Source organism: Diabrotica virgifera, chromosome 4, assembly GCF_917563875.1.
Source record: "Diabrotica virgifera virgifera chromosome 4, PGI_DIABVI_V3a".
Taxonomy (NCBI): Eukaryota; Metazoa; Arthropoda; class Insecta; order Coleoptera; family Chrysomelidae; genus Diabrotica; species Diabrotica virgifera.
The window spans coordinates 164,001,357-164,028,574 of record NC_065446.1 but is presented as its reverse complement, the minus strand read 5'-3'; the positions used below and the strand labels follow the sequence as shown (position 1 = coordinate 164,028,574).

Below are 27,218 nucleotides of genomic sequence, written 5' to 3'. Positions count from 1 at the left end.
GTATTTTGACCCGTAGAACATGAATATTTTGGGTAACAGTTTATCCGGATGTAGATAAGATTGTTATAAACAAAGAACTTGAGGAATTAGATAACAGCGATTTCTCGCAAAAAAAAACATTTTTTTGTATTTTTTGTGTCATTCTAAGCAAAAAATGTTCCTACAAGTTTTTTCGTAGGATGCATAGTTATCGAGATAAACTTTAAAAATGCAATTTTTGAACCCGAACAACTTTTGATTAAAAAATAAAATAGCAATTCTGCTTACCGCATTGGAAAGTTTAAGGCAAATTATATCGGTTTTGATTATTTGCATTGCTAAAAATTTATTTTTTATTGCTAAACACAGCTATACACACACACATAGTGTTTTCCGTGCCTAAGATGCGGCGCATATTGAACCTAATTAAGTGAGTCACAACCTGCGCCGGCGGGACGGGTGACCTGTGCAGTTATTTTTCTAGCGCACCGCATATTGATGGGAGAGATTAAATGTCCAGCAAACGACGGCAATGTTGCCAGATTCCTTTTAGCGGGAATTTTAAAATTTTATAGCAGTTTGGTTTTAAATTTGACAGTTCTGTTTTCTCACATCAAAAATCTTAACCTTACTTTTACAAGTGATTAGGATTATTATTATTATTTTATTTACATGTAAATTGAAACAATAAATATTGTGCTGTGCCATAATTTCAAACTCATTATGTTGCAGTCTTTTCCAGTTGATAAAATTGCAATTCAAAAACTTTTAGGTAGGTACGTGTAACTTCCACATTATTATTTATTTTTTAAGTATAGTATTAAGGTTGATGTTGATATCAAAAATTTAGATTTCAAAGAAAGTTTTATGTAGGTAGATACTAATAGAGTAATACTAGATAATAGATTAGATACAAAGTAAGCTGTAAGTAGTATAACTGCCCATGTAATCACCTGTTATGTTGTTTTTTTTTAGATTTGCACTGTATGGATGGCACAGTGGCACAGGAAGAGAACAAGAGTACAAGAACATGAAACATGTTATTATGAATGTATATGTATGTGATCCTCAAAAAATTATTTTACAAAACAAGATAGAGAAAGAGCTTTAAAATCCCAAGGATCCTGCAAAATGTTTATTTGGTGTACTAGTCGAATAATAGTATCTAAAAATATTGAAACTATTTTAAAACACATTACGGGCATGAGGATGATATAGAGCACTTACATAAATACCAAAATCAGATAAATATCTCTTCAAAGTTTATTTTGAGACTTTCTTCAAAAATGTAAGTAAAATATTTGCATATCGACGGCGGAAAGGCAGGACTTCGTAACTGAAAAATTTTTATAACATGAGTTACTTCAGTTTTCGCTTTAGAATAAGTGTATCGGCAGCTATTAAACAGCGATTACAGCTGGGAAAGTTTCCGGAAGGTTTCCAAAAGGCTTTCCCAGCTCTAAAAGCTGTTTAATAGGTGCTGATACACTTATTCTAAAATAGATGAGATGTCTTTTATAAAAAAATAACACAAAAAAGTAGTTTATATATTATTTTGCTAATTGAATAATTTCGTGACAGAATGCATACAAATCCCATTTAACTTTAACAAGAAATCAAATTCAAATTGGTCTCCAGTTACGTCATCATGCGCGAACTTGGACGTATTTGGGCCAAGGGAAGATACTATCTGGTTATTTTGAGTATCATGTACATACACATAATATATAAACGTACGAAATTTAGTTCGGCAAAGTGATGACAGTCGCAAACTCAATACATGTTTCCCATCTAAAAAGTGCACAACGTTCCTCAAGAAATTTTCATTTCAAAAATTTATTTCGCCGAAGGGATGGCGGTCACTAATTAAACACTTTTCCCCCATCTAAAAAGTGTAAAACGTCCCTAAAAAAGGATAACTTTCATATAACTTTCACTTTGGATGTCTGGGTTTGGATCTAACTATACCATACTATATGTTGAAATTAAATGAGCCTCAGAATTGTATTTTTTTAATTTTTGTCGTTTCCCAAATCGCTTCAAGGGTTGGTGTGCCTCGAAATATTTTTAGCCCTACAAGGGTGCCACGACTAAAAAAGTTTGAGAACCGCTGCTCTAACTAGTCACCAATTTTCATGTAAATCGATGAAGCCATTTAAATAGGGAGAAGTGTACTTTTGAAGTGTGTAAATTAAATAATTCCTATTTAATTCCTATTTAATTTACACACTTCAAAAGTACACTTCTCCCTATTTACCTGTATTCATAAGCGTGTACAAAACTATTTCAGTCTTTACATTTGTAAATCGATGAAGGTTTAACAAAATAGGAGGTTAATGACTGCACTAACTTTGCCCTTTCATCCATTATTGCTACTTCCTCTATCCACTGAGGTGTCAGCCTGAAAGGGGTCATAATTATCAATATACAATAAACACATTTCACATGGCAAACTCCATATTACTTATGACGATTATTTTTCGGCGTTATTTTAGAGTTAAATTTAATTTATCTATCCTCCAATAAAGTCGTCTCAGCTATCGACAATATCATTTTAAAGTCCTCTTCTTTAAAATGTAGAATATATATTTAAATTTTTATTATAAATGCGTAAGATGAAATAAATTATTTAAAAGATTTTTGAAGTGAAAACTTCTTTAGGGACGTTGTGCGATTTTTGGATAGGGGAAAATCATTGAATTCGCGACCGTCATTGCGACCGTCATCACTTATGCTATAATATTATGTGTATGTATATATAAATTGTGTAGAGGTATTTAAATTTAAAATAAATGTAAAGATTATTTTAGGATGGGGAAAAATGATTGATTTCGCGACCATCATCGCGACCGTCATCGCTTCGGCGAAATAAATGTTGTACATATATAGAATTGAAGTATAGAATGATTGTATAGAAGTATTTAAAAATAAATGTAAAACCTATTTTAGGATGGGGAAAAAGGATTAATTTCGCGACCGTCATCCCTTCGGCGAAATAAATTTTGTACATATATTTATTATATGTATGTATATATAAATTGTGTAGGAGTATTTAAATTTAAAATAAATGTAAAATATATTTTGAAATGGGGAAAAAGGATTGATTTTGCGACCGTCATCGCGACCGTCATTGCTTCGACGAAATCAATTTTTGAGGTGAACACTTCTTTAAGGCCATTGTGCACTTTTTAGATGGGCAAAAGTGGTGAATTAGCGACCGTCATCGCTTCGGCGAAACAAATTTTTGAAGTAAAAAGTTCTTTAGGGACGTTGTGCACTTTTTAGTTAGATGGACGAAATAAATTTTTGAAGTGAAAACTTCTTTAGGGACCTTGTGCACTTTTTAGATAGGAAAAAGTGTTAAATTAGCGACCGTCATCGCTTCGGCGAAATAAATTTTTGAAGTGAAAACTTCTGTAGAAACGCTGTGCCCTTTTTAAATGGTAAAAAAGTGTTGAATTAGCGACCGTCATTGTTTCGACGAAATAAATTTTTGAAGTGAAAACTTCTTTAGGGACGTTTTGGTCTTTCTAGATGGGGAAAAAGTATTGAATTAGCGACCGTCATCGCGACCGTCATTGCTTCGACGAAATAGTGTTTTGAAGTGAAAACTGTCTTTAGGGACGTTTTGCCCTTTTTAGATGGGGAAAAAGTTTTGAATCAGCGACCATCAGCGCGACCATCATTTCTTCGACAAAAATAAATTTTTGAAGTGAAAACTTCTGTAGAAACGCTGTGCCCTTTTTAAATGGCGAAAAAGTGTTGAATTAGCGACCGTCATCCCGACTGTCATCGCTTCGGAAAAATAAATTTTTGAAGTGAAAACTTCTTTAGAGACATTTTGCACTTTTTCAATGGGGAAAAAGTATTAAATTAGCGACCGTCATTGCTTCAACGAAATAAATTTTTGAAGTAAAAACTTCCTTAGGGACGTTGTGCCCTTTTTAGATAGAGAAAAATATTGAATTAGCGACCGTCATTGCTTCGACGAAATAAATTTTTGAAGCGAAACTTTTTTAGGGACGTTTTACACTTTTTAGATGGGGGAAAAGTGTTTAATTAGTGACCGTCATCCCTTCGGCGAAATAAATTTTTGAAATGAAAATTTCTTGAGGAACGTTGTGCACTTTTTAGATGGGAAAAATGTATTGAGTTTGCGACTGTCATCACTTTGCCGAACTAAATTTCGTACGTTTATATATTATGTGTATGTACATGATACTAAAAATAACCAGATAGTATCTTCCCTTGGCCCAAATACGTCCAAGTTCGCGCATGATGACGTAACTGGAGACCAATTTGAATTTGATTTCTTGTTAAAGTTAAATGGGATTTGTATGCATTCTGTCACGAAATTATTCAATTAGCAAAATAATATATAAACTACTTTTTTGTGTTATTTTTTAATAAAAGACATCTCACTTTTACAAAGATAAAATATAAAACAAATACACTTATCTTACAACCGCGAACGATTCAAACTAATCGGACGTTACGAACCATTACGAACGTGCCGTTCTCCAGTTGCGTCACGACTCACTCTCCCTTTAGGATGCGCTATATATTTTCTTCTTATTTATAGTATGATGTGTATGTATACCTAATGTAGGGAACGTACGAAACGCGCATATAATATAGGTATAGTACTTCTTTTTGAATGGGGAAAAAGCATTGAGCTCGCAATTTATATACTATAAGAAGTTTTCACTTCTGTCGGCACTCCCATGAATGCTTTAAATTTTTTTTTACTTATTACCAAGCAACAAGATAATTTAATTAATATTTTGAGAATGGAGTTAAAATCGAAACGTCGAAATAAACATATTTTCAATTAAAATGGTGAGCAATTAAAAAACTTCTAATTCAAATTAGTAGATAAAAAAATATAATGTAAAATAAATAAGTAATATAAATAATAATAATATTGCGATAAACACTATGTTAAGGACAATCAACCTTATGTGATAAAATTGAAATTCCATATCCTGTAGGAGTTATTTATAACGGTATTTATATATAGCTATTTATAACGGTAGAAAAACATTCATTTTGTAAACCATATTTGATATCAACGTGAACATCATTTTAACGTATTATATAAGATGTCCTATTAAGAATGGCATACAAAAAACTGAAAATTTTATCGTTTCCGTTTCTACAAAAAATACTCATGTTAGTTGTTGCTTATGATATGACTTATATACAAAGAGTTAAAATTGAACATTATACTCGATCTGGGAATGCATGACAGCACAGTAAATGAGCTCTGTCATTAAAACACTATGCTATTACTAATTTTCAAATGGAGTATAAAAATATTTTTTCCATATTTTTTTATTACTCCGATTAATTTTTTTACACTTTATTGCTACTCTACATCGCAACACGGTAATAGAGTTCTCTCTACCTAAATTGGATGATATTGATGTAGACCAGCGGTTCTCAATCTGTGGTACATGTACCACTGGTGGTACATTTCATTTTTTGAGGTGGTACACAAAACGCAAAAACAACCAAAATCAGCAGCACTATTATAGTTAATTAGATTACCTTGTTAGATATGTATTTCAGTTAGGTGGTACCAAAAATAATAAAAAGTATTTGGTGGTACATGACACAAAAAGATTGAGAACCGCTGATGTAGACGACATGTCATATAAGGTATGTGCAGGTAATAACGCCAGCTTGGTAATATCGCCAACTCGTGATTTCTCAGAAAGTTACGTTTGCTAAATAATAAATGGCAACATGGATATGTTCCTCATAGTATTATAAATCACGTGATTATGTTTGCGATGGCGATGACCTTAGATTCGCCAGCGGTGTTTATGACAGTTGAGTATCAGTGTTCGGTGTAGAAGGAGTACCGTTTATAATTTTATATCTTTTGTGTTTATTAGATTGGAGCAGGGCCCCCGCTACCATATGTGCAAAGTGTGCAATGCACACGGGCGCCATCCTTTAGGGCGCCAAAACCCGAGGTAAAAATTTTGAGCGTAACTTACTTAATTTTAATCTTACACACTAAAAAAAAACATAAATAAAGCTTCTTTTAAACACTTTAAGAAAATTTATGAGTGTTCCCCGATAAGTGCTTGATTTTTTGGTTATTTCACATTGGTTGAAATATTCGATTTGGAATTTGACGAATCAGAACCTACTTTTCATTAGCTATAACACTGCTTCCAATGGGTCTACGAACTTCATATATACACAATTTTTTTCACTTCTTTATAAGCTATATTTTTGCTAAGAATGTTTATTCGATAAAATACTTACTTTTTAAGTTATTTGTGAAAAACCGTCCAAAAACGTGCAACGTAACTCGAAAAGCATTGACTTAGTGAAAAATGTATAGATCAAAAGTTGCTTAAAATTAGTCATTTTGTCCAATTACGGACTTTTTTTAACGAATGTTTTTCATCCCCGAGAATGGGTGAAATTCACATCCAGGGCAAAAGCACACATAGGCACAATATCACTTTTTTCGTTCACATGTTAGCTATTTGTATGCCAAATTTCATGGCAATCCAAGCGGTTCTTTAAAATTCGGAGGTTTTGCAATATTTTACCTTGAGTGAATGGTCTATAAATTTCGGTTTTTTGCTTTATTTCAAGCGCCTACCTGCCTACCTACCTTCAGAAAAATAAATAAAAACATGATCCAAATTGCCTTAAGGGGCGCCAAAATTCTTTTTTGCACACAGGCGCCAATAACCCTTACGGGGGCCCTAGATTGGAGCGGCATTATTGATGAGTAATATTTGATTTCAGTGATTTGTACTTTGTTTCCTAAGGATTAAAATGATGCATTCAGATTTTTAAGATAGTTTGGCTTATCTTCGAAAACCAAATTACAAACAATTTATGTGCATGTCGGTAATATCGCCAAGTCCAATGGATGGTAATAACGCCTTGGCGTTACCATCCCTTCTTGGAGTTTTGGTTGCCTTGGCAACCTTCTCCAGATACGTCGAAGGTTGAAAAAATTAAAAAGCGCTCTACCGTAGAGTCATCGGCAAGCAACAGTGATACTGATGATATAGAGGTAAGTGAGATGGAAACATCAGATGAAGAAAAACATGACACTTTATTTTCAGATATGCTAACCACTTCAGATTATGGTACAAAAATGTTATTGTTCTTATATACTTACTTATTGTTATTTTTCAGCTTATATTATTATTTTGAAGTATAATGTTCAATTGTTAGACCGTATTGCATTCGATATAATAGGTTGGGGATATTGCCAACAAGGGTTGGAAATATCGCCAAAGATGACTTTTTTTTTAAATTGTCCAGTAAATATGTAAAAATATCCAAATTATTATTTTAGTGGATTCTACGTAATTTCAAGTAGTTCATTGAATAGCTCAAGTTGTGACATCTTTTTTAATATGATCCACTATCCAACAAAAAATTCTAAACCTTAGCTTGGCGATATTACTTTCAGATACCTTAGTTCAACAAGACGATGCTACATACCATACAGCCAATCCTTGAAACAATCGTTCTTCTTCTTATTCCTCTTTATAAGCAATTAATACCTCTTTGGCTGATTGATATTGATATACCTCTATGGAAGGTTGTCACTCCATCTTTTGCGCGGTCGGCCGATACTTCTTCTACCGATTGGTGATTTATCTCTTGCTATTTTGACCACACGTGCCTCCCATATTCTGCTGATGTGGTTATTCCATTCTTTTTTTCTGTTTAATGTTCATTCGTTTATACAGTACCTATATGTTACATTGTCTTCTAATGTCTTCACTCCTCTTTCGATCTCTCAGCGTATTTCCTGTAATTATTCTCAGTACTCTTATATCTTCCATTTTCAGTAGTTTTGTATTGTGGCTGTATCGGGTCTTGTTTCTGATGCATATGTCATTATTGGTCTTACACTGGCTTTATAAATTCTTGACTTCATCTCAGGGTTAATATATGTCGGTTTCACCATATACCTAGTGTTATTAAGGTATCCTGCCAGTCTATTTGCTTTTTGTTCTTGATTTCTCACTTCTTTGTCCAAGTGAAACAATTCTGCATGAAATATTTCCTGGTGATGTACTCTCTCGTTTCACTAAATCGTGTCATTTAACACCATTTTCTTTATCGGGTTATTGGGAGTCAAATGTCTATACTATGCCAACAAACGTACAACTACCTGTGCGTTGAAGGAGAAAATTCAATGCTGCATCAATGAAATTCAGCCACATTTATGGAAAATGATCATAGAAAATTTCGACAAAAGAGTGCGTATGTGCCAGAACTTTAGGGACGTTCTGCACTTTTTGGAAGGGGAAAAAGTATTAAAGAAAACTTCTTTAGGGACCTTGTGCACTTTCTGGATGGGTAAAAAGTTAAATTAGCAACCGTCATCGCTTCGACGAAATAAATTTTTGAAGTGCAAACTTCTTCAGGGACGTTGTGCACTTTTTGGATGGGGAAAAAGTATTAAATTGGCGACCGTCATCGCTTCGGCGAAATATATTTTTTGAAGTGAAAACTTCTTTAGGGACGTTGTGCACTTTTTGGATGGGGAAAAAGTATTAAATTAGCGACCGTCATCACTTCGACGAAATAAATTTTTGAAGTGAAATCTTTTTTTGGGACGTTGTGCACTTTTTATATAGGGAAAAAGTATTGAATTTGCGACCGTCATCACCTCGCCGAAATAAATTTTGTACCTATACTTATATTTATATTATGTGTATGTATACATAAATAATACCATAGGACGTACGCAACGCGTATATAATATGTATAGGTATAGGTATCACTTCTTTTTGGATGGGGAAAAAGCATTGAGCTCGTAATTGATATACTATAAGAAATTACTTTTAATGGGAAATAAGCCACAATTTTACCAAAAAAATGATTTTATTAACGTTTCGAACCCCAAATCGGGTTTCGTTGTCAAAATACAAAATACTACTAAAATAAACAAAAATGTTGTTGCTAAGTAAAAAAATTCTTCTAATAATTTATTTAATCTGGCTCATTTATATTGGCAATTCAGACGTATATTATACATTTTAAAGTAGAAGACTTTAAAATGATATCGCCAATATTTATGAGTTGCGTTCCTGGGACGACTTTACTAAAAGATAGTTCATTCGATTACATGAACTCAATCCCAACTCAAGAATATCCGTCACAAAAAAAATCATAGCATGTGATCTGTCTTTAAAAAGACAACCAAGTGCAACGATGACAGTAAAATTCTCGCGTTAGAGATTCCATAGTAAATCACGAGGGAAAACCAGGAAAAAACCTCGTGATACTATCCCGACGTCGTAAGTATTTGGTCTTACATCTTACAATTTTACTGTCATCGTTGCATTTGGTTGTCTTTTTAAAAACAGATCACATGCTATGATTTTTTGTGACGGATATTCTTGAGTTGGAATTGATTTCATGTAATCGAATGAACTATCTTTTAGTAAAGTCGTCCCAGGAACGCAACTCATAAATATTGGCGATATCATTTTAAAGTCTTCTACTTTAAAATGTATAATATACGTCTGAATTGCCAATATAAATGAGCCAGATTAAATAAATTATTAGAAGAATTTTTTTACTTAGCAACAACATTTTTGTTTATTTTAGTAGTATTTTGTATTTTGACAACGAAACCCGATTTGGGCTTCGAAACATTAATAAAATCATTTTTTTGGTAAAATTGTGGCTTATTTCCCATTAAAAGTGTGTAATTAATTATAAAAATGCCACAAGACAATAGCTTCAGAACAACATACTATAAGAAGTTTTCACTTCTGTCTGCACTCCCACGAGTGCCCTAATTTTTTTTATATTTTCATATTTAAGTGTATTATGTAGCTACTCCTTAGAAACGTATAAAATTATAACAAATTTTCATCTTGAAAAGTGGATATCTTTCATTTTAAGTACATTCAAATTTTGAAACGCCTCCACTCTTTTTCCATATTATTATTATACAGGGTGTACCAAAAGTAGCAGAAATATTTCGCGAAATGAACATCGAAAAACCAAATGAATCGAAAAACTGAATCATACGTGTTCAATAATTTTCAAAAATCTATAGAATGATACTAAACACAACCCCCCACTCCACCCTCAGGAGGTGGGTCGGTGGGTAACTTTAAAATCTTAAATGGAAACCCCGTTTTAATTATTTTTTTTTGGATTCCTTACGTAAAAGTATGTAATTTTTATTCGAAACATTTTTAGAATTGTGTATAGATGGCGCTATAATTGGAAAAACACGATATCCCAATTTATCGGGATACCATAGGTAAATTAGAAATGGTCTAATATCTCGATATTCACTTCTAACTGAAAAACACCCTCATCTCTGGAGAAATTCACCCCTGGATGTGGGGTGGGGGGTAACTTTAAAATCTTAAATAGGAACCCCTAATTTTTATTGCAGATTTGGGTTCCTCATGAAAAACAGAATAACATTTATTCGAAACATTTTTTAGAATTGTTGATAGATGGCGCTATAATCGAAAAAATATGATTTATTTGCGCCATTTATCGACAATTCTAAAAATGTTTCAAATAAATGTTACTTATTTTTTCATGAGGAATCCAAATCTGTAACAAAAAGTGGGGTTCTATTTAAGATTTTAGAGTTACCCCCACTTCACCACCGTGGTGGACTGGGGGTTCGTGTTTGGTGTCATTAGATAGGTTTTTGAAAATATTAAACACGTGTTTTTTAATTTTTCATTTGGCAGTGTATTTCTCGATATATTAGACTTTTTCTATAATTTACTTATGGTATCACGATAAATTGTCTTTTCCGATTATAGATCCATGTATCCACAATTCGAAAAAATGTCTCGAATAAAAGTTGCGCACTTTTACGCTAAGAATCCAAATTTGCAATAAAAACTGGGGGTTTCCATTTAATATTTTAAAGTTACCCCCGATACCACTTCCAGGAGATTTATAAAATCGAAATGCGCATAAGCACATATTGTGGAAGCCTTATTCTAAAATCAGATCTCAATCATCTTTTACTTTTAGTTTATTTTTATTCACTTTTATGGGTATAAAGGAACTAGTTCACTAAAAATTGTTATCATGGTGAACTACAAGTCGTGAATGCAATTATAGATTCTCTTGTCGACTAATTCATCACTTTGTTCTGCTTTATATTTACATCTTAAAAAGCGCAGAGGATAATAATCTGAATTTTAGTTTCCGACCTTTTTGTATTTTTTGTATCTTATGTTAAAGTTGAAAATTTACAATTATTATAATAATATATCCCATTCGTAATGGGACACCCTGTATAATATCTGAGGTCGCGTATATCGCTCTTGAAGGTGCATATTAATTTGACCTTCAATCCTAATCGCAGATTTATCATTATATCCTGAATATATCATTCAAATATAGTTTTATATTTTACGATAACCAATTTTTTGACTTGAAGTACTTGAACTTTCGAATATCGTTGTTGTGTGTGTTGTGGTGTTATGGCTGGTATCTGTTGTGTCTAACGGATCATATTTTAACAGTTTAAAAATGGATATATTGTATAATTTTATTTATTATTTAAGTTTGCTTTCCTTTCCATTTATGGTGTATTTTTTATTTGTTAGAAAACATAAAAGTAGTGTTTACAGTGGAAGAGGTAAGTATCACGATACTTTACAATATATTTATTTATTTATACAGATATACATATTTATACACATATTCATTATTTCCAATCTCTAAGATGTAGATTCTAGACCTCAAAATGTTAAGATTTAACGCTAGTCGCTTAAATAAAATGTGGGTACTTACTGTGTTACAGGGAGTTTTATTTAAAAATTTTAAAATTATTTGTACCCTGTACCTCCTTTAAAACTATTCGATATATCATTCCCATACTTGGCAGAAAGTATAGGTATTATACACCCTACTAAATTATGATAAATAAACGTTTGAGACTACTACCAGAGGCGTATGACAGGGGGCAGTGAATGGTTGACCCTTCCTAAACTCTACGCTACTGGCGGAATTGATATTTTAGCCAAATATTTCGATGCTCCAATACTTTTTACGTAAATAATATGCTCTTTGTTCGTAACGATACAGTTATTAGTTTTCAAGATATTTGAAGTTTAAACTTAAACGGCACAGTTATTTTGATTAATGTACCTATTTTGCCTCTTCATTTTTAACTTCAAATATCTCAAAAACTAATAAGGTTATCGTTACGATTGAAGAGTATATTATTTACGTAGAGAGTATTGGAGAATAGAAAAATATCATTAAAATAGCAATTCCGTCAGTGGCGTAGAATTTGGGAAGGGTCAACCATTGACTTTCCCCTGTCGTACGCCTCTGGTAGTATCCAAAAACGATTATTTAACATAATTTAGTAAGATGACAAGGATATGTCAAATAGTTTAAAAGTACTGGGTACAACAATAGGGAACTTACATCAAATTTTAAATTCGAAAAAAATGCTATAAATGACAACAGAACGTAATTTAAAACATAATATATCAAAGAAAAAAAAAGTTTTTTTGTCTTTCGTTTGGCCCCTAAAGACGATTAAAAATTGAGGGCGCAAAACGCGCCCTCATTGGTCGTGACTACATATCATTGTAGTATTGGATGTCCTCGCCATTAATTCATCAGGTTTGGCATTCGTTTTGACACTGCTGATACTCAGTTTTATAAATATTTTGATAGTTGCCATTTCTGACTAATATTTGAGTATTTTCGTTGAAAATACTCAAAAAAGTGGGGGAAGGAGTTTTTGTTTTTATTTATTTTGTTTTAATTTGTTTTATTCCTCGTTTTTAATATTTAAGAGCACATAGTAGCGATCAACAGGTAGCAACAAACGCGGTCCAAGATTGCGAAAGTTCTGCGAACTTTCAAAAGTGAGGCAACAGTGCGTCGGTAATTCGACACTGACAGTGACGTTTATACCATCAAAAACAATATTCGTTCAAAAAACACGTTCAATTTCAATTCATCTTCATGTATAATGTTTTGTGGGACTGTATTTCTTCTCGTCTGAGTCATTATTTTTGTTTTTTCTGTGTTAATTTCTAGACCTAGCATTTTTGTTTGTGTTTTTAACTCTGTATATGTTTCCTGTGCTCCTGTTGATATTCTACTCATAATATTAATATCATCGGCATAAGCGGCCAGTTGAACCGTTCGGTTGGTCAGTAGATTTCCTCGTTTAGTTTGCATTTGCCTAACCGCATACTCCGGTGCCAGGTTAAACAATGTTGGGGCCAGCCCATCTCCCTGCTTTAGTCCCTGCAAAATTTTGAAAAAGTCTGTCCGGTGGTTTTGTATTCGTACACATGTCTGAGTTTCATCCATTGTGGCTTTAATGAGTCTTATTAGCTTGTGTAATATTGCCAATTCAGCTAATATATAGTATAGTTTGTTCCTTTTGACTGAGTCGTATGTCTGTTTGAAGTCTACAAACACGTTGTGAACATCAATATCGTGTTTCCATGATTTGCTCAAGATCTGTTTGACTGTAAATATTTGATCCAGTGTCGATCTTCCCCTTCGGAAGCCCGTCTGATACTCTTCAATAATATTTTCTGCTAATGGTTGGAGCCGCTGGTTTATAATATACGTGAGGACTTATTATGCTGTACATGTACATAGTAGAGAGATTCCACGATAGTTTTTGCACTGGAGTTTGTCTCATTTTTTATAGATCGGGCATACTATACTTTTCTTCCAGTCGTCGGGTATTTTCTCTTCTTGCCATATGTCTTTGATGAGCGAGTGGATGTGACTTGTTAGGTGGTTGCCACCTACCTTATATAGATCTGCTGGTATTTCGTCAACTCCCGGAGCTTTATTGTTTTTCTGGGCCTAAATGGCTTCGAGAACTTCCTCTATGGTTGCAGCTTCTACTCCATTCTCTTCTACGTAGATCATACCCATTTCATCTTCCATGTCTACTTGTGTTCCAAGTAGGGTCTGAAAATAATGCTTCCAGGTTTCTGTGACTTTCTGTTGGTCACTGATTATTTGCCCACTTTCATCTTTACATAGACTTGTTTGAGGTTTATACTCACTTTTTATCTTTTTTAGGTATTCGTAAGCCCCTCTAATTTCGTTGTTTTTGAAATTTTCTTAATTTTTTCTATTTGTCCATTTTCATATGCTCTCTTTTTATTTGTCCATTACATGGTCGGTGGGATTCAGGTCGGGGGATTGTGCTGGCCAAGGCAATACATCAATACCGTCGTTGGTAATCTAGTATGTCACTGCGCGTGCGACATGTGGACGAGCATTATAAGACATGAGGTGGAAGTTTTGACTAACCGCATTAGCAAACGGGCGAGCGATAGGTTGTAGAATGGTGTCGAGGTACTGCTGAGCAGTAAGGATGTGGTCTGGAAAAACGAGGTACGTTCTTCCACCGAATATTATTCCACTCCATACCATTACTGTACCACCTCTGTAAATGTAAACGTTCTGGACATGCTTTAAGCGTTCTACATTTCCAGATCGTCTCTACCCTCTTAGTCGTCGAGAATCTGGATGTAGTCCAAATCTAGATTCGTCGTAGAATAAAACTATAACCCAATTATTTGCATCCCAATTTTGATATTCTTGACACCACCCTAATCTTACAACGTGATTGCCTCTGGAGATAGGTGGACATCTCAATGGCCTCCGACTGTGGAGATTGGCTTCATGGAAAATATTTCTTGTAGTATCATGGCCTATGGTTACCTCGTGTGCCCGCTGAAAGTCGCTAACCAATTCAGGTGCTGTAATTGATCGTTGTCTTCTAGAGGTTAACAATAAAAATCGGTCTTGAGCCGCAGTTGTAGCGCGCTAAGGTCCTAGATGACGTTCGCCTGTACTTCCATTGTCACAAAGACGCCGCCACAATTGTCTTGTAACAGTTTGGTAGATTCCCATGCGCTCAGCTACATTAGTTTGGCGCATGTTACAGGGCCTACAGCCCGGTTCACCTCATCCACAGTTAAATTACGTCGTTCCATGATAAAAAACAATATTTTCAATGCCCTAACTAAACACGAACTTTATAAAACGAACAAAATCGAAGCTGCCAGAATATATTTACTGCAGTATAAAATCTATAGATTTTTTCTCTCCTGTTAAAAACTTTGTGAACTATTCGTTATTACTTTTGCCTTTATGTTTTACACACAAAATGTACAGGATGAGTAACTGTACAAATTCAATTGAAATTAAACGACCACGTACCTACTTAAATTTATTTTTATTAATTTTATTGTTATAAAAATATGCCTAGACTTTGCCAGCATAATTTGCGGTAGAGATAATGGTAATTTGGTCTTTTATAATAAGATTTGGTAATATTTCGTAATAAATAATTTTCACTTGTTTAGTTTTCTGTTTTATCAAATGAATGAACTTTATTTAAAAGTTTGCTTAATTTTTATTTATTTCAGATTGGTTCTACCTTGTTAAATTGATAGTAGCAAAGAAAGAGGTAAAAAAATATCAAGAAAAATACAGGAAACGACTAGAAAAAATAGGAAACCGGATAGAAACAGAAATATTTGCACCCACAGCAAAGGTTTGTATATATGTTATAGTCAAAGCCCGAATTTCAGGCACTCCTAGGTTTGACTAGGCAATCCTCAGGTCTGACTGACGGTCTTAGTCAAAACCCGAAATAAATTACAGTTTCGGCCTTTGACTAGTCAAACCTAGGAGAGACTAAGTTGGTCAGGCAAAGGTCGAAATTTAATTTTATGAAATCGGGGTTTGACTAGTCAAACATCGATCAACTATTAAAATGTCGTAATTTGTTAGACTAGGTTTAATAAAACGTCATTTTTAATTTAAATGTTTATTATTTTTTATATTGTCATAATTAAAATAAAACAATTGTGTTTATTCTCACATGTTGAGGCACTATGGCAGTTAGAGTTGCAAAATACGTTAGACCTTTTACACTTACATAATTTTGAAAAACATTTCTTATTGCATTAGCATTTTACAAAGCCTTGTCCTCCAAATTTAGAATCTTTTGTACTAATTTCTCTTAGAGACAGCTTAATGCCTGGAACATCTTTGAAATTAAGAAAAAAATTCGCGTTGCATTCTCTTAATTTGATTTCTTGAAAAAAGTGTGTTTATTCTTCCATATTTCGTACCAACTATATATAGCCCGTGAATTGTTTTATCTTGTATGATACCCAAAATATTTCGAGCATCTCCTTTGGCTGTATCATAGCTGGGGCGTGACCCGTCAAAATAACCCGGTCAAAACAGCCCCGTCAAAAAAGCCCCGTCAAAATAGCCCGAACACAAAATAGCCTCGACAAAATAGCCCGCAAACAAAATAGCCCCGACAAAATAGATCGCACACAAAATAGCCCCGGTCAAAACAGCCCCGGCTAAAACAGCCTCTTATAAACAATTACATAATTATTTATACAAGGTGTCCAAAAACTTTTTTTTAATTTAAATTATTTGACAAACAGGAAGAATGTATTTAATTTATTTAATTTAAAATGCATTTTAATATTGCCCAAAAACAGAAAAAAATGTTTATATCATAAATAAACATTGATTTTCGCTTAACTTAAATGTTCAAAATTCCAAGAGGCAGGGAAGACAGGACTCGAGTTCTCTGAAAAGACCATTTTTATTTAATGTGGTTAAGATAAACATCTGAATTGAGGATAATTACCATTTCCGAAAAAATGTATTTTTAAGGAATGATTTCATGATGAATTCTGAAGGGAGCTTTTTTGTCGGGGCTATTTTGACGGGGTACCTAGCTGGGGATAGGTTTTGTTAAGTTTTTCCGATCGAAATTGGAGGAATTTTTTTTCACTTACTTAATTGTTTTATAGCATTAGCCTGAGCATGAAGACCTTTAATCACCTTTCCATTATTTCTTTTAATCGCTTCTGTCTGTGCATAACGCATGCATGTAACTTTTCTTTCAAAATGTTCATAGTATGCACCAAGTGTGCTGTCAGAACCAGAACACACAACATATACCAACTGATTACAAATTATGCATGTATGAGCTCTCTTTGTGGCAAGTACAACAAACCATAAACCTCCAATTTCGATCGGAAAAACTGTAACAATACCTATCCCCAGCTTTGATAGAGCCAAAGGAGATGCTCGAAATATTTTGGGTATTATACAAGATAGAACAATTGACGGTTTATATAGAGTTGGCATGAAATACGAGACAATAAACACACTTTTTCAAGAAATCAAATAGGAGAATGCAAGAGAATTTTCTTAACTTCGAAGATGTTCCAGACGTTAAACTGTCTCTAAGAGAAATTAGTACAAAATATTCTAAATTTGGAGGACAAGGCTTTATAAAATGCTACTTCAATAAGAAACGTTCTTCAAAATTATGAAAGTGTAAAAGGTCTAACGTATTGGGCAACACTAAATGCCATAATGCCTCATCATGTGAAAATAAACACAAAGTATTCTTTTAATGAAGACAATATAAAAATAATAAACATTTAAATTAAAAAATGACGTTTTATTAAACCTGATCTAACAAATTACGACATTTTATTAGCTGATCGGGGTTTGACTAGTCAAACTCCGAATTCATAAAATTAATTGACGGTTTATATTCGCGGTGTGCAAGTACTTGGAGGCGATACGAGAAACGATCGTGCGAGAATAACGGAGAAATATTGTAACTTTCTTAAATAATTCATTGTCAATTGAAATTGTCAAATTGACGTACATTTCTTATCTACTGTCAATGAAGAAGAAAAATTATATATTGTTCCACAATATTGATATGATATGCAATTATTATATAAAGGTAAATGTAATTAATTGTATTTTGCTTGCATTACTGCATTTTAATAACTAATTTTATTTACTACATACAATTGTTTACGTTTTAATAACATAACCTGAATCTTATTTTTTCTTCTTATTATTTTTTTTGGACTATGGCCTTGACAATTATCCAGCAACCAGGACCATATGATGGGCCAATATAATTAAAAGTGCGAATAAAAGTGCAGAGCGAAGAAACCAGGTGTCGCTTTTCCGAACTTGCACGGTCCCAGAGTTGATACGAGATACGAAACAATAGACAGACTTATTTCAAGAAATCAAATAGGAGAATGCAAAGATAATTTTATTAATTTCGACGATGTTTCAGACGTTAAGCTGTCTCTAAGAGAAATTAGCATAAAAGATCCTAAATTTGGAGAACAAGGCTTTATAAAATGCTACTGCAATAAGAAATGCTCTTCAAAATTATATAAGTATAAAGGTCTAACGTATTGTGCAACTCTAAATGCCTTAATGCCTCAACATGTGAGAATAAACACTATTTTTTTAACTACGTTTTCAATCTAATAGCACATAAAACAACATCCAAAAATGTTATTCTACATCCTACCAGACTGAAAACAATGGAAACCTTCTCTGGTAACATGGTAATAATGCGACTGTAGTTTGGTGTTGCAACGAAATTGAAAATGGTTATTCATTTTGAACTATTTTTTTATTTTAATTACGACAATATAAAAATGATAAACATTAAAATTAAAAAATAACGTATTATTAAACCTAATCTAACAAATTACGACATTTTAATAGCTGATCGGGGTTTGACTAGTCAAACCCCGATTTCATAAAATTAAATTTCGACCTTTGCGTGACCGATTTAGTCTCTTCTAGGTTTGACTAGTCAAAGGCCGAAACTGTAATTTATTTCGGGCTTTGACTAAGACCGTCAGTCAGTCCTGAGGATTGCCTAGTCAAACCTAGGAGTGCCTGAAATTCGGCCTTTGACTATAACATATACAGTGCGTAACGTCTGCCATGGCATCAAGTTTCGAACTTGCTCTTTAGATAACAGTCTCAACCCGACTTTTTGAAGTGTATAAGTTCTTATCACTCGGAATATAATTATGACGTGACTCAAATCGTATTTGGCGTCATGCAAAAATCGTGACGCGAGTTTTAATCTTGCGGTATACCAAATATACATATTAATACACTTATTTTAACTTTGTTAGGGCCCTTAGTACCTTACCTTGTACCGGCCCTTAGTAAACTAAGTACAGATCTCGAATTATCTAATGTTCGACTGATTTCAGGGTGTTTCAATTCAGGTATAAATCTCGATTTTAAATTATTGGCTGGCTTCGGGGTGGTTTCAACCCAATAGGGGCGATTTACCCAATGTTTTCAAAGAAATAGTGCGACACGTTTTTTTATGGTAAAACTAAGTATGGATCCCGAATTTGATATTATTGACTGTGTTCGAGGTGGTTTCAACCTTATAGGTGTTGATTAAATAAAATTAAATTAAATTAAAATTAATTCCAACTAAATTAAAACAAATTTAAACAAAGTTGTATAAAATTAAACAAAATTAAATGAAATTAATGAAAATTAATAAAAATTAAATAAAACTAAATAAAATTAAATATAACTTAAAACATTCAGTAAAATTAAATAACATTATATGAAAGTTAATAAAATTAAATAAAATTGTATCTTCTTCTTTAAGTGCCATCTCCGCAACGAAGATCGGCAATCATCATAGCTATTAGGATTTTAGAGACTCTAAAATTACATAAAATAACCTAATTAAATTTAAAAAATTAAATAAAAATAAATAAAACTGAATAAAATTAAATACAACCAAATAAAATTAATAAAATCAAATAAAATTACAAAAAATTAAATAAAACGTAAAAAAATTAAACAAAAATAAATAATGCTTTTTAATCTCAGAGTTCTTAAATTTCAATATAATTTCAAAATTGAAGTAATTAAATTGTTTTGCCAAAATGTTGAAGCGAACCACTGAACTTAGTTGTTTGTGCTCTATTCAAATATGCAAACGGATTTTTAAAATTTCGATGTACAATGTATTGTTTCAAGGTCACAATGAGTTTATATTTTTTGTTAAATCGGACCTGGATTTTTATTTTGATTAATAGTTGGTTAGTTTAAGTTCTAAGTGAGATATATGTGTATCAAATATCAAAAAATATACAGGGTGGTTCTAAAATTATGGATCCAGAAGGAAATGGGCAAAATCGATAAAACACCTTATAACTCGGTTATAAAAATCGGAAGGCAATAACTGTGTTATATCTAGAACCGCCTTAGTGATCTCTATTTACTATTCAACTATTTCCGTTTTCCAGTGAAACACCCTTTTTCAATATGCGTTTTTTAGACATAAATTTAAATGTACAGGATTACTCACGCAAGCCTAGCATAGCCCACAAGCTTAATTTTTAATGGAACATAGTGTACATTTTTATATTAGCAGAATATGATATCCTTGTCTTCTGATCATATTTGATTTGGCAGTGTAAATTGGCAATTCCTATGTCTAAGATTATCCCTGAAGTAATTTGTTGGAGGTCTTGTTATAAAAATTAGATTCAATTCAAAATTAAACTGGCATATGTAGCGTTTATAAAATATAAATATTAATAATGCAATAGATGTTTTAGATTATTTATAAATAACATTAAAATCCATACATCCGGTAATACATAAACAAAAAGGTATAAGTACTTATTGTCTCGTAGTGTGTGTAAACTCATTCGATTATTTTTTTACTTATTTTGCGTCATGATTATAATGCTTAGTTTTTATAATTACAATTATTTTTAGTGGATAGATACGCAAACCTTCTATGGTTTAGACGAAAAAGGAAATTCATTAACATTCAGACTTGAAATTGGAATAGATAAAATAGCAGAAGCAAGTTTACATTTGCGACTACAAGATGGCAATATTTATGTTTTACCAGGTAAATAAGTGTGTAGTTATTTTGATATTGAAAATTATTTTATATAAATTATACCATCATAATCACCATTATCTTTGCCTTTATCCATATGCGGAATCGTCTTCCCTCCCTAAGTTTCTATGATGGGTTATGATGGTTAACATACCAATGTTAATCTCATTTATCGAGATATCCTGTCCAAACGTCTCCTCCCAGTCTTCCTCTCCTACTCCTTCCAAGAACATGCAAATCAGCAATGCTTCGTATTAGATGATTAGGTAATATCTCGACGTTGAACATAACCAAACCATCTTAACCTGTTCTCTCACTTTGGCATTATTGGGTGCCACCTATAGACTTCTCTAATATACTAAGCATTCTCATTTCCGTCACATGTATTCAATGTTCCTCTTTCTTTTTAATTACCCAAAATTCAGTTGCGTACATCATAGCTGATCCTAAAATTTTCCCTTTAGATTCATTGAAATTTTTCTGCCATACAACACACCACTTGCTTCCTTTCACTTCATCCATCTAACTCTAATGCTACTGCATGTATCTTCATTTATTTCTCCATTAGTTTGTGATACCGATCCTTAGTACTTAAAACTATAAGTTTTCATTTCCACAATCTTTTACCATCCAAAGTAACTCCATCTTTAAATGAACATTCCAAATACTCTGTTTTTATCCTACTAAGTTTTACAACTTTTGCCTCAAGAGCTTGTCGCCACGGTTCCAGTTTTTGTTCTAACCCGCTTTCACTATTTTCTCCTAACACTAGATGATCAGCATACATTAAGGATATCAAGGAATATTACCCTATATTATAATAGTTTCGCTGTTATCTGATACAAAACTAATGAGAATAAATAAGAACTAAGTACAAAGTCTTGGTGTAATCCTACTTTCACATGGAATTTATCTTAACACTAGCAACTTAACACGTAACTTAATATGTAACACTAGTCGTTACTCCATCACATAACTATGTTATATGTTTCTCAAAATATTTACATATTCACCGGGGATTCCTTTCTTATTTAGTTCTCACCACAGAATCTCTCGAGGAACTCTATCATATGCTTCCTCAAGATCAATGAATACCGTGTGCGCATTTGTTTCTTTATTCCTGTATTTTTCCATCAACTGGCTTATAATTAAAATTGTATCTCTTTCTTTTCTTCACGTATCCTTCTATCAATTATTAGAAACTCTCATATTTTCATGGTGTGACTAAATGGTTTTATGGCCCTGTAGTTTATTATACCTTGTTGTATATCGCCTTTGTTTTAAACAGATATCTACTACTTCTCCATTCATTTGAAATTTGTTCAACTTCCATAATTATTCTATTAAATAAACCTATTGGCTAACTGTGTCTCTTAATGCTCTCCGCTCTTTGCCAGAAATATCCTTTGGTCCAGCTGCTTTTCCTTTCTTTACTTTTTGAAGTGTTTGAACCACTTTCACGTTTGTTATTTTAGTGGCCTTTGTTGTTATTGTACTGTCTTCATTAACTAGACTGGATTATTAGTGCTATGATTTCATAGCACTTAATACCGTCTTAAATATTAAATGTTTGCATTATTATTAATAGTAATTCTTTATTTTTAGGAGAAAAAGGAGGTATTCAAACTACTATATCTAAATACGCTTGGAAAATAGCTGGTTTAAATGTGGAAATTTTGGAACCGCTCAGAAAACTTAGAATAACTTTTAATGGGCTTCTCAAGAATCAGTCGTGCACAGATTTTGAAAAAGTTGAACATATTCAGTTTAACTTTATGTAAATATCCTTTGTAGTCTAATCAAACACTATTGATAAGTAAAATAATAATTTTGCTGCAAAACGATATCAAGAGACATCTTATATTTCAGTTCGTCCAGAGAGTGTATGCAGGGTGTTTGGTAAAGAATGGGCCATAGATAACCTTAGATTTCTGAGCTTAATATAGGTCGATTTAAACTAACTCACCTTAGTACGTAAGTTGATAATAACCGAAATACTGTCAAAGTTAAACTTTTATTTTATTTACTCTTGAATATTTCCTGTCAGGCATGGGATAACAGCACGAAATTTGGTACACGGGGGTTTTTGAGACAAGAAATCTAAATTCACCACCAAAATGATTTATTACCCAGAGGGCGCCACATACGTATTTCAGCGCTCATTTAATACGTTCAATTTTTTTATCCCTTACTCTACATAATTTTTGAATCAAAATTTTTATTCCCTTAATATTTTTACTTAAAAAAGATCTACTACATTCATCTCGCTAAACTCAACTGTTTTCGAGATAAACGCATTTTAAGTCTGCGATACAACATGATTTTTTGCATATCATTGTAGTTACACAAGAAAAATAACTTAAAACCATAATAATTGTGCCAGTTCTCATATTTATGTCATTGCATCGCAAATTCCATTTGAAGAAATTTGCGATACATTTTTGGAAATTTTTATGGTTTTAAGTTAGTTTTCGGGTGTAACTACAATGATATTATGCAAAAAATTATGTTGCCTCGCAGATTTAAAATGCGTTTATCTCGAAAACGGTTTAGTTTTGCGAGATAAATGTAGTATACCTTTTTTAAGTAAAAATGTTAAGAGAATAAAAGTTTTGATTCAAAAAGTATATAGAGTGGGTAATAAAAAAAATTGAACATATTAAATGAGCGCTGAAAGGCGTATGTGGCGCCCTCTGGGTAATACATCATTTTTGGTGGTGAATTTAGATTTCTCGTCCAAAAAACCCCCGTGTACCAAATTTCGTGTTATTATCCCATGCCTGTTAGGAAATATTCAAGAATAAATAAAATAAAAGTTTAACTTCGACACCCTGTATTTCGGTTATGAACAACTTTTGTACTGAGGTAAGTTAGTTTAAATCGACCTATTTTAACCTCAGGAATCTAAGGTTAAGCTATGGCCTATTCTTTACCAAACACCCTGTATATGACGATCTCTGGACGAACTGAAACAAATTCGACTGTCGATAAGCTGTCAACTTTATTATGTTCGTTTCAGTTATACTGCCATTTGTTCACCTCATTTCTTTCCACAAGATATCGATACTGCATTATTTGCTAAAGCCGTTGCCAGTGATCATTGGCGGGATGGATCATGGAGAAATAATATGTGAGTATCATTAGTACTCTAATCATAAATAAAGCTAAATTAAGTGGGTAAGATTAACATGACAAACATACCTACTCAAATCTTCTTCATGAAGTGCAGTTTCCCAATCGGAGGTTGGATATCACCATCACCATCTTTACTTTATCGTTGAAACTATCATCTAATCATATTTCTTTTCAAAAAATTCTGGATAAAGCCTGGTTTCACAAGGGAAATTGCTGAAGTTCTAGAAACTGATTTGACAAATTAAGGACATTCGACTCAGATTACCTACTATTTTGTTGTTGTTACTGAGATAAGGCAATCTACGGGAATAGGTATAACGGTATGAAGTATGCCTTTCTTGTGTCAGAAACAGGGATAGTTTTTGTTTTTATAAAAACTCTCTTGTTATAAAAAATATTAGGCGAGCGGCAGGCACCCCCAAAATGACCAGGTACTGACCACGGAGAGGTGAATGACCAGTTTTACTCATACTGTATGTCTTTAATGGTGCTGAAAACGGATATGAGGTTTATTTTGAATTTTATGTTTGGGAACATGGTCAAAATCGCAATTTTACCCTAAAAATAAAAAAAATGAAATCACGTTTTTCTGCGTTTAACTCGCTACAACTCTGTTCCATTTTAATATTTTTCTGAAATTCTTACAGTATATAGTTCTAACATTTCTGAAGACAACGGTACCTGTTTCAAGTTTTCAGTCTTATTTTGATAAAGGTTACGAATTTTTTAAAATAAAAGGTGCAGATTTTATTTAGTTTTTTAATCACGTTTATGTTAAAATATAGAGTACAAAGAAGATTTCTAAAAAGTTTTAGATCAAAATGTTTTATAGAAAAAAAATAGTGCAACTTTTAATACCGACATTAAAAATCCCCAAAATAACGCTTATTTTTGAGATACTGACCATGGGTGGTGAATGGCTAATTTTTGTCTTACATTATGCTTTTGACGGTGTGGAAAACAAAAATGAAATTTATTTTAAATTTTAAATTGGGAAATATTGTCAAAATCGCAATTTTACCCTAAAAATAAAAAAATTAAATCACGTTTTTTTTTGCGTTTAATTCGATACAACTCTGGTCCATTTTAATATTTTTGTCTAAAGTTTGTACAGTATATATTGCTTACTTTTCTGAAGACAAAGTTATCTGTTTCAAGCTTATTCTAGTAACAGTTATGAGTTTTTTAAAGTATCTACAATACGCAGTTTCGTGAATTGGAAAGTTTAATAGCAAAAGTTGAGTGACGACATTTGAAATTTATCTTATTAATCACATTTATGTAGAAACATAGATAACAAAGAAGTTTTCTGGAAAGTTTTAGCTACAAATGTTTTGTAGAAAAAAAATGGTGCAACTTTTAATATAGATGTTATACATACCCAAAATAACGCTTATTTTTCGAGATACTGACCATGGGCGGTGAATTTTAGTATTACTTTATGTTTTGGATGGTGCTGAAAATGAAAATGAGGTTTATTTTGAATTTTATGTGAGGAAACATTGTCAAAATCGCAATTTTAACCAAAAAATGAAAAAAAAATAAATTACGTTTTTTACCTTTAACTCGCAATAACTCTGTTCCATTTTAATATTTTTTTCTAAATTTTTTACAGCATATATTTCTCATCTTTGTGAAGCTTATGAAAGCTGTTGTAGACTTTCGGTCTTTTTCTCATAAAAGTTATGAATTTTTTAAAATAAAAGGTGCAAATTCATGAATTGCAAAGTTATATCACAAAAATTAAGTAACAAAATTTAAAATTTATCTATTTGATCAGGTTTATGTTAAACTGTAGAGTCCATAGAAGTTTTATGGGTAGTTTTAGATTTAGATGTGTTATATAAAAAAACGGTACAACTTTAAATTTTAAGAAAAACGTGGTTTATTTATTTTTCTATTTTTATTATAAAATGACGATTTTGACTATGTTTCCCCACCTAAAATTTAAAATAAACTTCATTTTCGTTCTATCGAAAACATAAGTAAGACCAAAATTAGCCATCCAAGTATATTTATAACGTCGATGTTAAAAGTTGCACCATTTGTTTTATATATAAAGCATTATTTGTATCTAAAACTTTCCAGAAAACTTCTTTGTACTCTATGTTTTACATAAATGTGATTAAAAAGTGAAATAAAATTTGCACCTTTTATTTTAAAAAATTCATAACTTCTACTAGAATAAGACTAAAAGCTTGAAAAAGATACGGTTATCTTTAGAAAAGTGAGTAATATATACTGTACAAACTTTAGAAAAAAAATATTAAAATGGACCAGCGTTGTAGCGAGTTAAAAACAAAAAAACGTGATTTAATTTTTTTTAATTTTAGGGTAAAATTGCGATTTTGACAATGTTCCCCCACATAAAATTCAAAATAAACATCATTTTCGTTTTCAGCACCATCAAAAACATACAGTAATGACTAAAATTGGCCATTCAACTCTCCGTGGTCAGTATCTCGAGAAATAAGCTGTTTTTTGTGGGTGTACCGCTCGTCTATATGTGATTTTTTACACACGCACGGCTCTTGTATATTCTGTCATCAAAACTACACAGAAATTTGTATCTATGTATAACAATCACCTATACCTATACTATATTAGATATTAATTCAAGACAGTTTGCAAGTTAGGTTTGCATAAATTCAATATTTTTGTAACTAAAAGTATTTTGCCGAAATCCTGGAACAGTTGGATTTATATTTTTAAATTACAATTTTTTTGGATGTCATATCATACCAGGGACGTCATCCATTTGGGTGTGATTACATAATCGATGATTTTTTTTTAAATGAGAATAGGGGTCGTGTGCTAGCACATTTGAAAGGTTATTCTTATTTTTTGACACAAAAAGAAGAACTTATGCAATTTATTTAATTCAAAATACCTTTTACTGCTGTCAGAAAACAAGAAAAAAATTTCATTTTACATTAATTTAAGCGAAAAGCAATGTTTATTTTTTCCATATTCTAATACGAGTACAATGTATTTCGAATTAATTAAATTATATACATTCTTCTTTTTGCGTCAATTTAATCTAAAAAATATATTTTGGACGCCCTGTTGGTATAAATAATTATGTTAATGTTTATACTACTGAATAGAGAATTAATTAACCTTCAAATGAGCTAGCACACGATCCCCATTCTCATTAAAAACTCGTCGGGTTGGATGGATGAAGTAGAAGGAAGTCAGTGATTTGTTGTGTGACAGAGAAATGCCAATGAAGCTGAAGGGAAAATTCTATAAAAATGCCATAAGACCAGCTATGATGTATGGCAATATAGATTTATTTAATCCTATAGATTATAGATGCAGATCATCATCCTGGCATCTACACTCCTGAAGT

At 32.3% G+C, this 27,218-nt stretch overlaps 1 protein-coding gene across 2 annotated transcripts in view; it reads left to right on the top strand.

Annotated features, from left to right (window-relative positions):
* LOC114335322 (putative phosphoenolpyruvate synthase) overlaps window positions 1–27,218 on the top strand; it is a 153,531-nt gene that overhangs the window by 1,416 nt on the left and 124,897 nt on the right. Inside the window, exons 1-5 of one of the 2 annotated variants that reach the window (XM_028285545.2) lie at window positions 11,421–11,608; window positions 15,399–15,526; window positions 20,602–20,740; window positions 22,337–22,508; window positions 23,751–23,861. In XM_028285545.2, the coding sequence (XP_028141346.1) occupies window positions 11,500–11,608; window positions 15,399–15,526; window positions 20,602–20,740; window positions 22,337–22,508; window positions 23,751–23,861 (659 nt within the window). In that variant the 5' untranslated portion in view covers window positions 11,421–11,499. Of the gene's footprint in view, window positions 1–11,420; window positions 11,609–15,398; window positions 15,527–20,601; window positions 20,741–22,336; window positions 22,509–23,750; window positions 23,862–27,218 lie in introns of those variants that run through there. The other variant, XM_028285546.2, reaches the window with a different exon arrangement.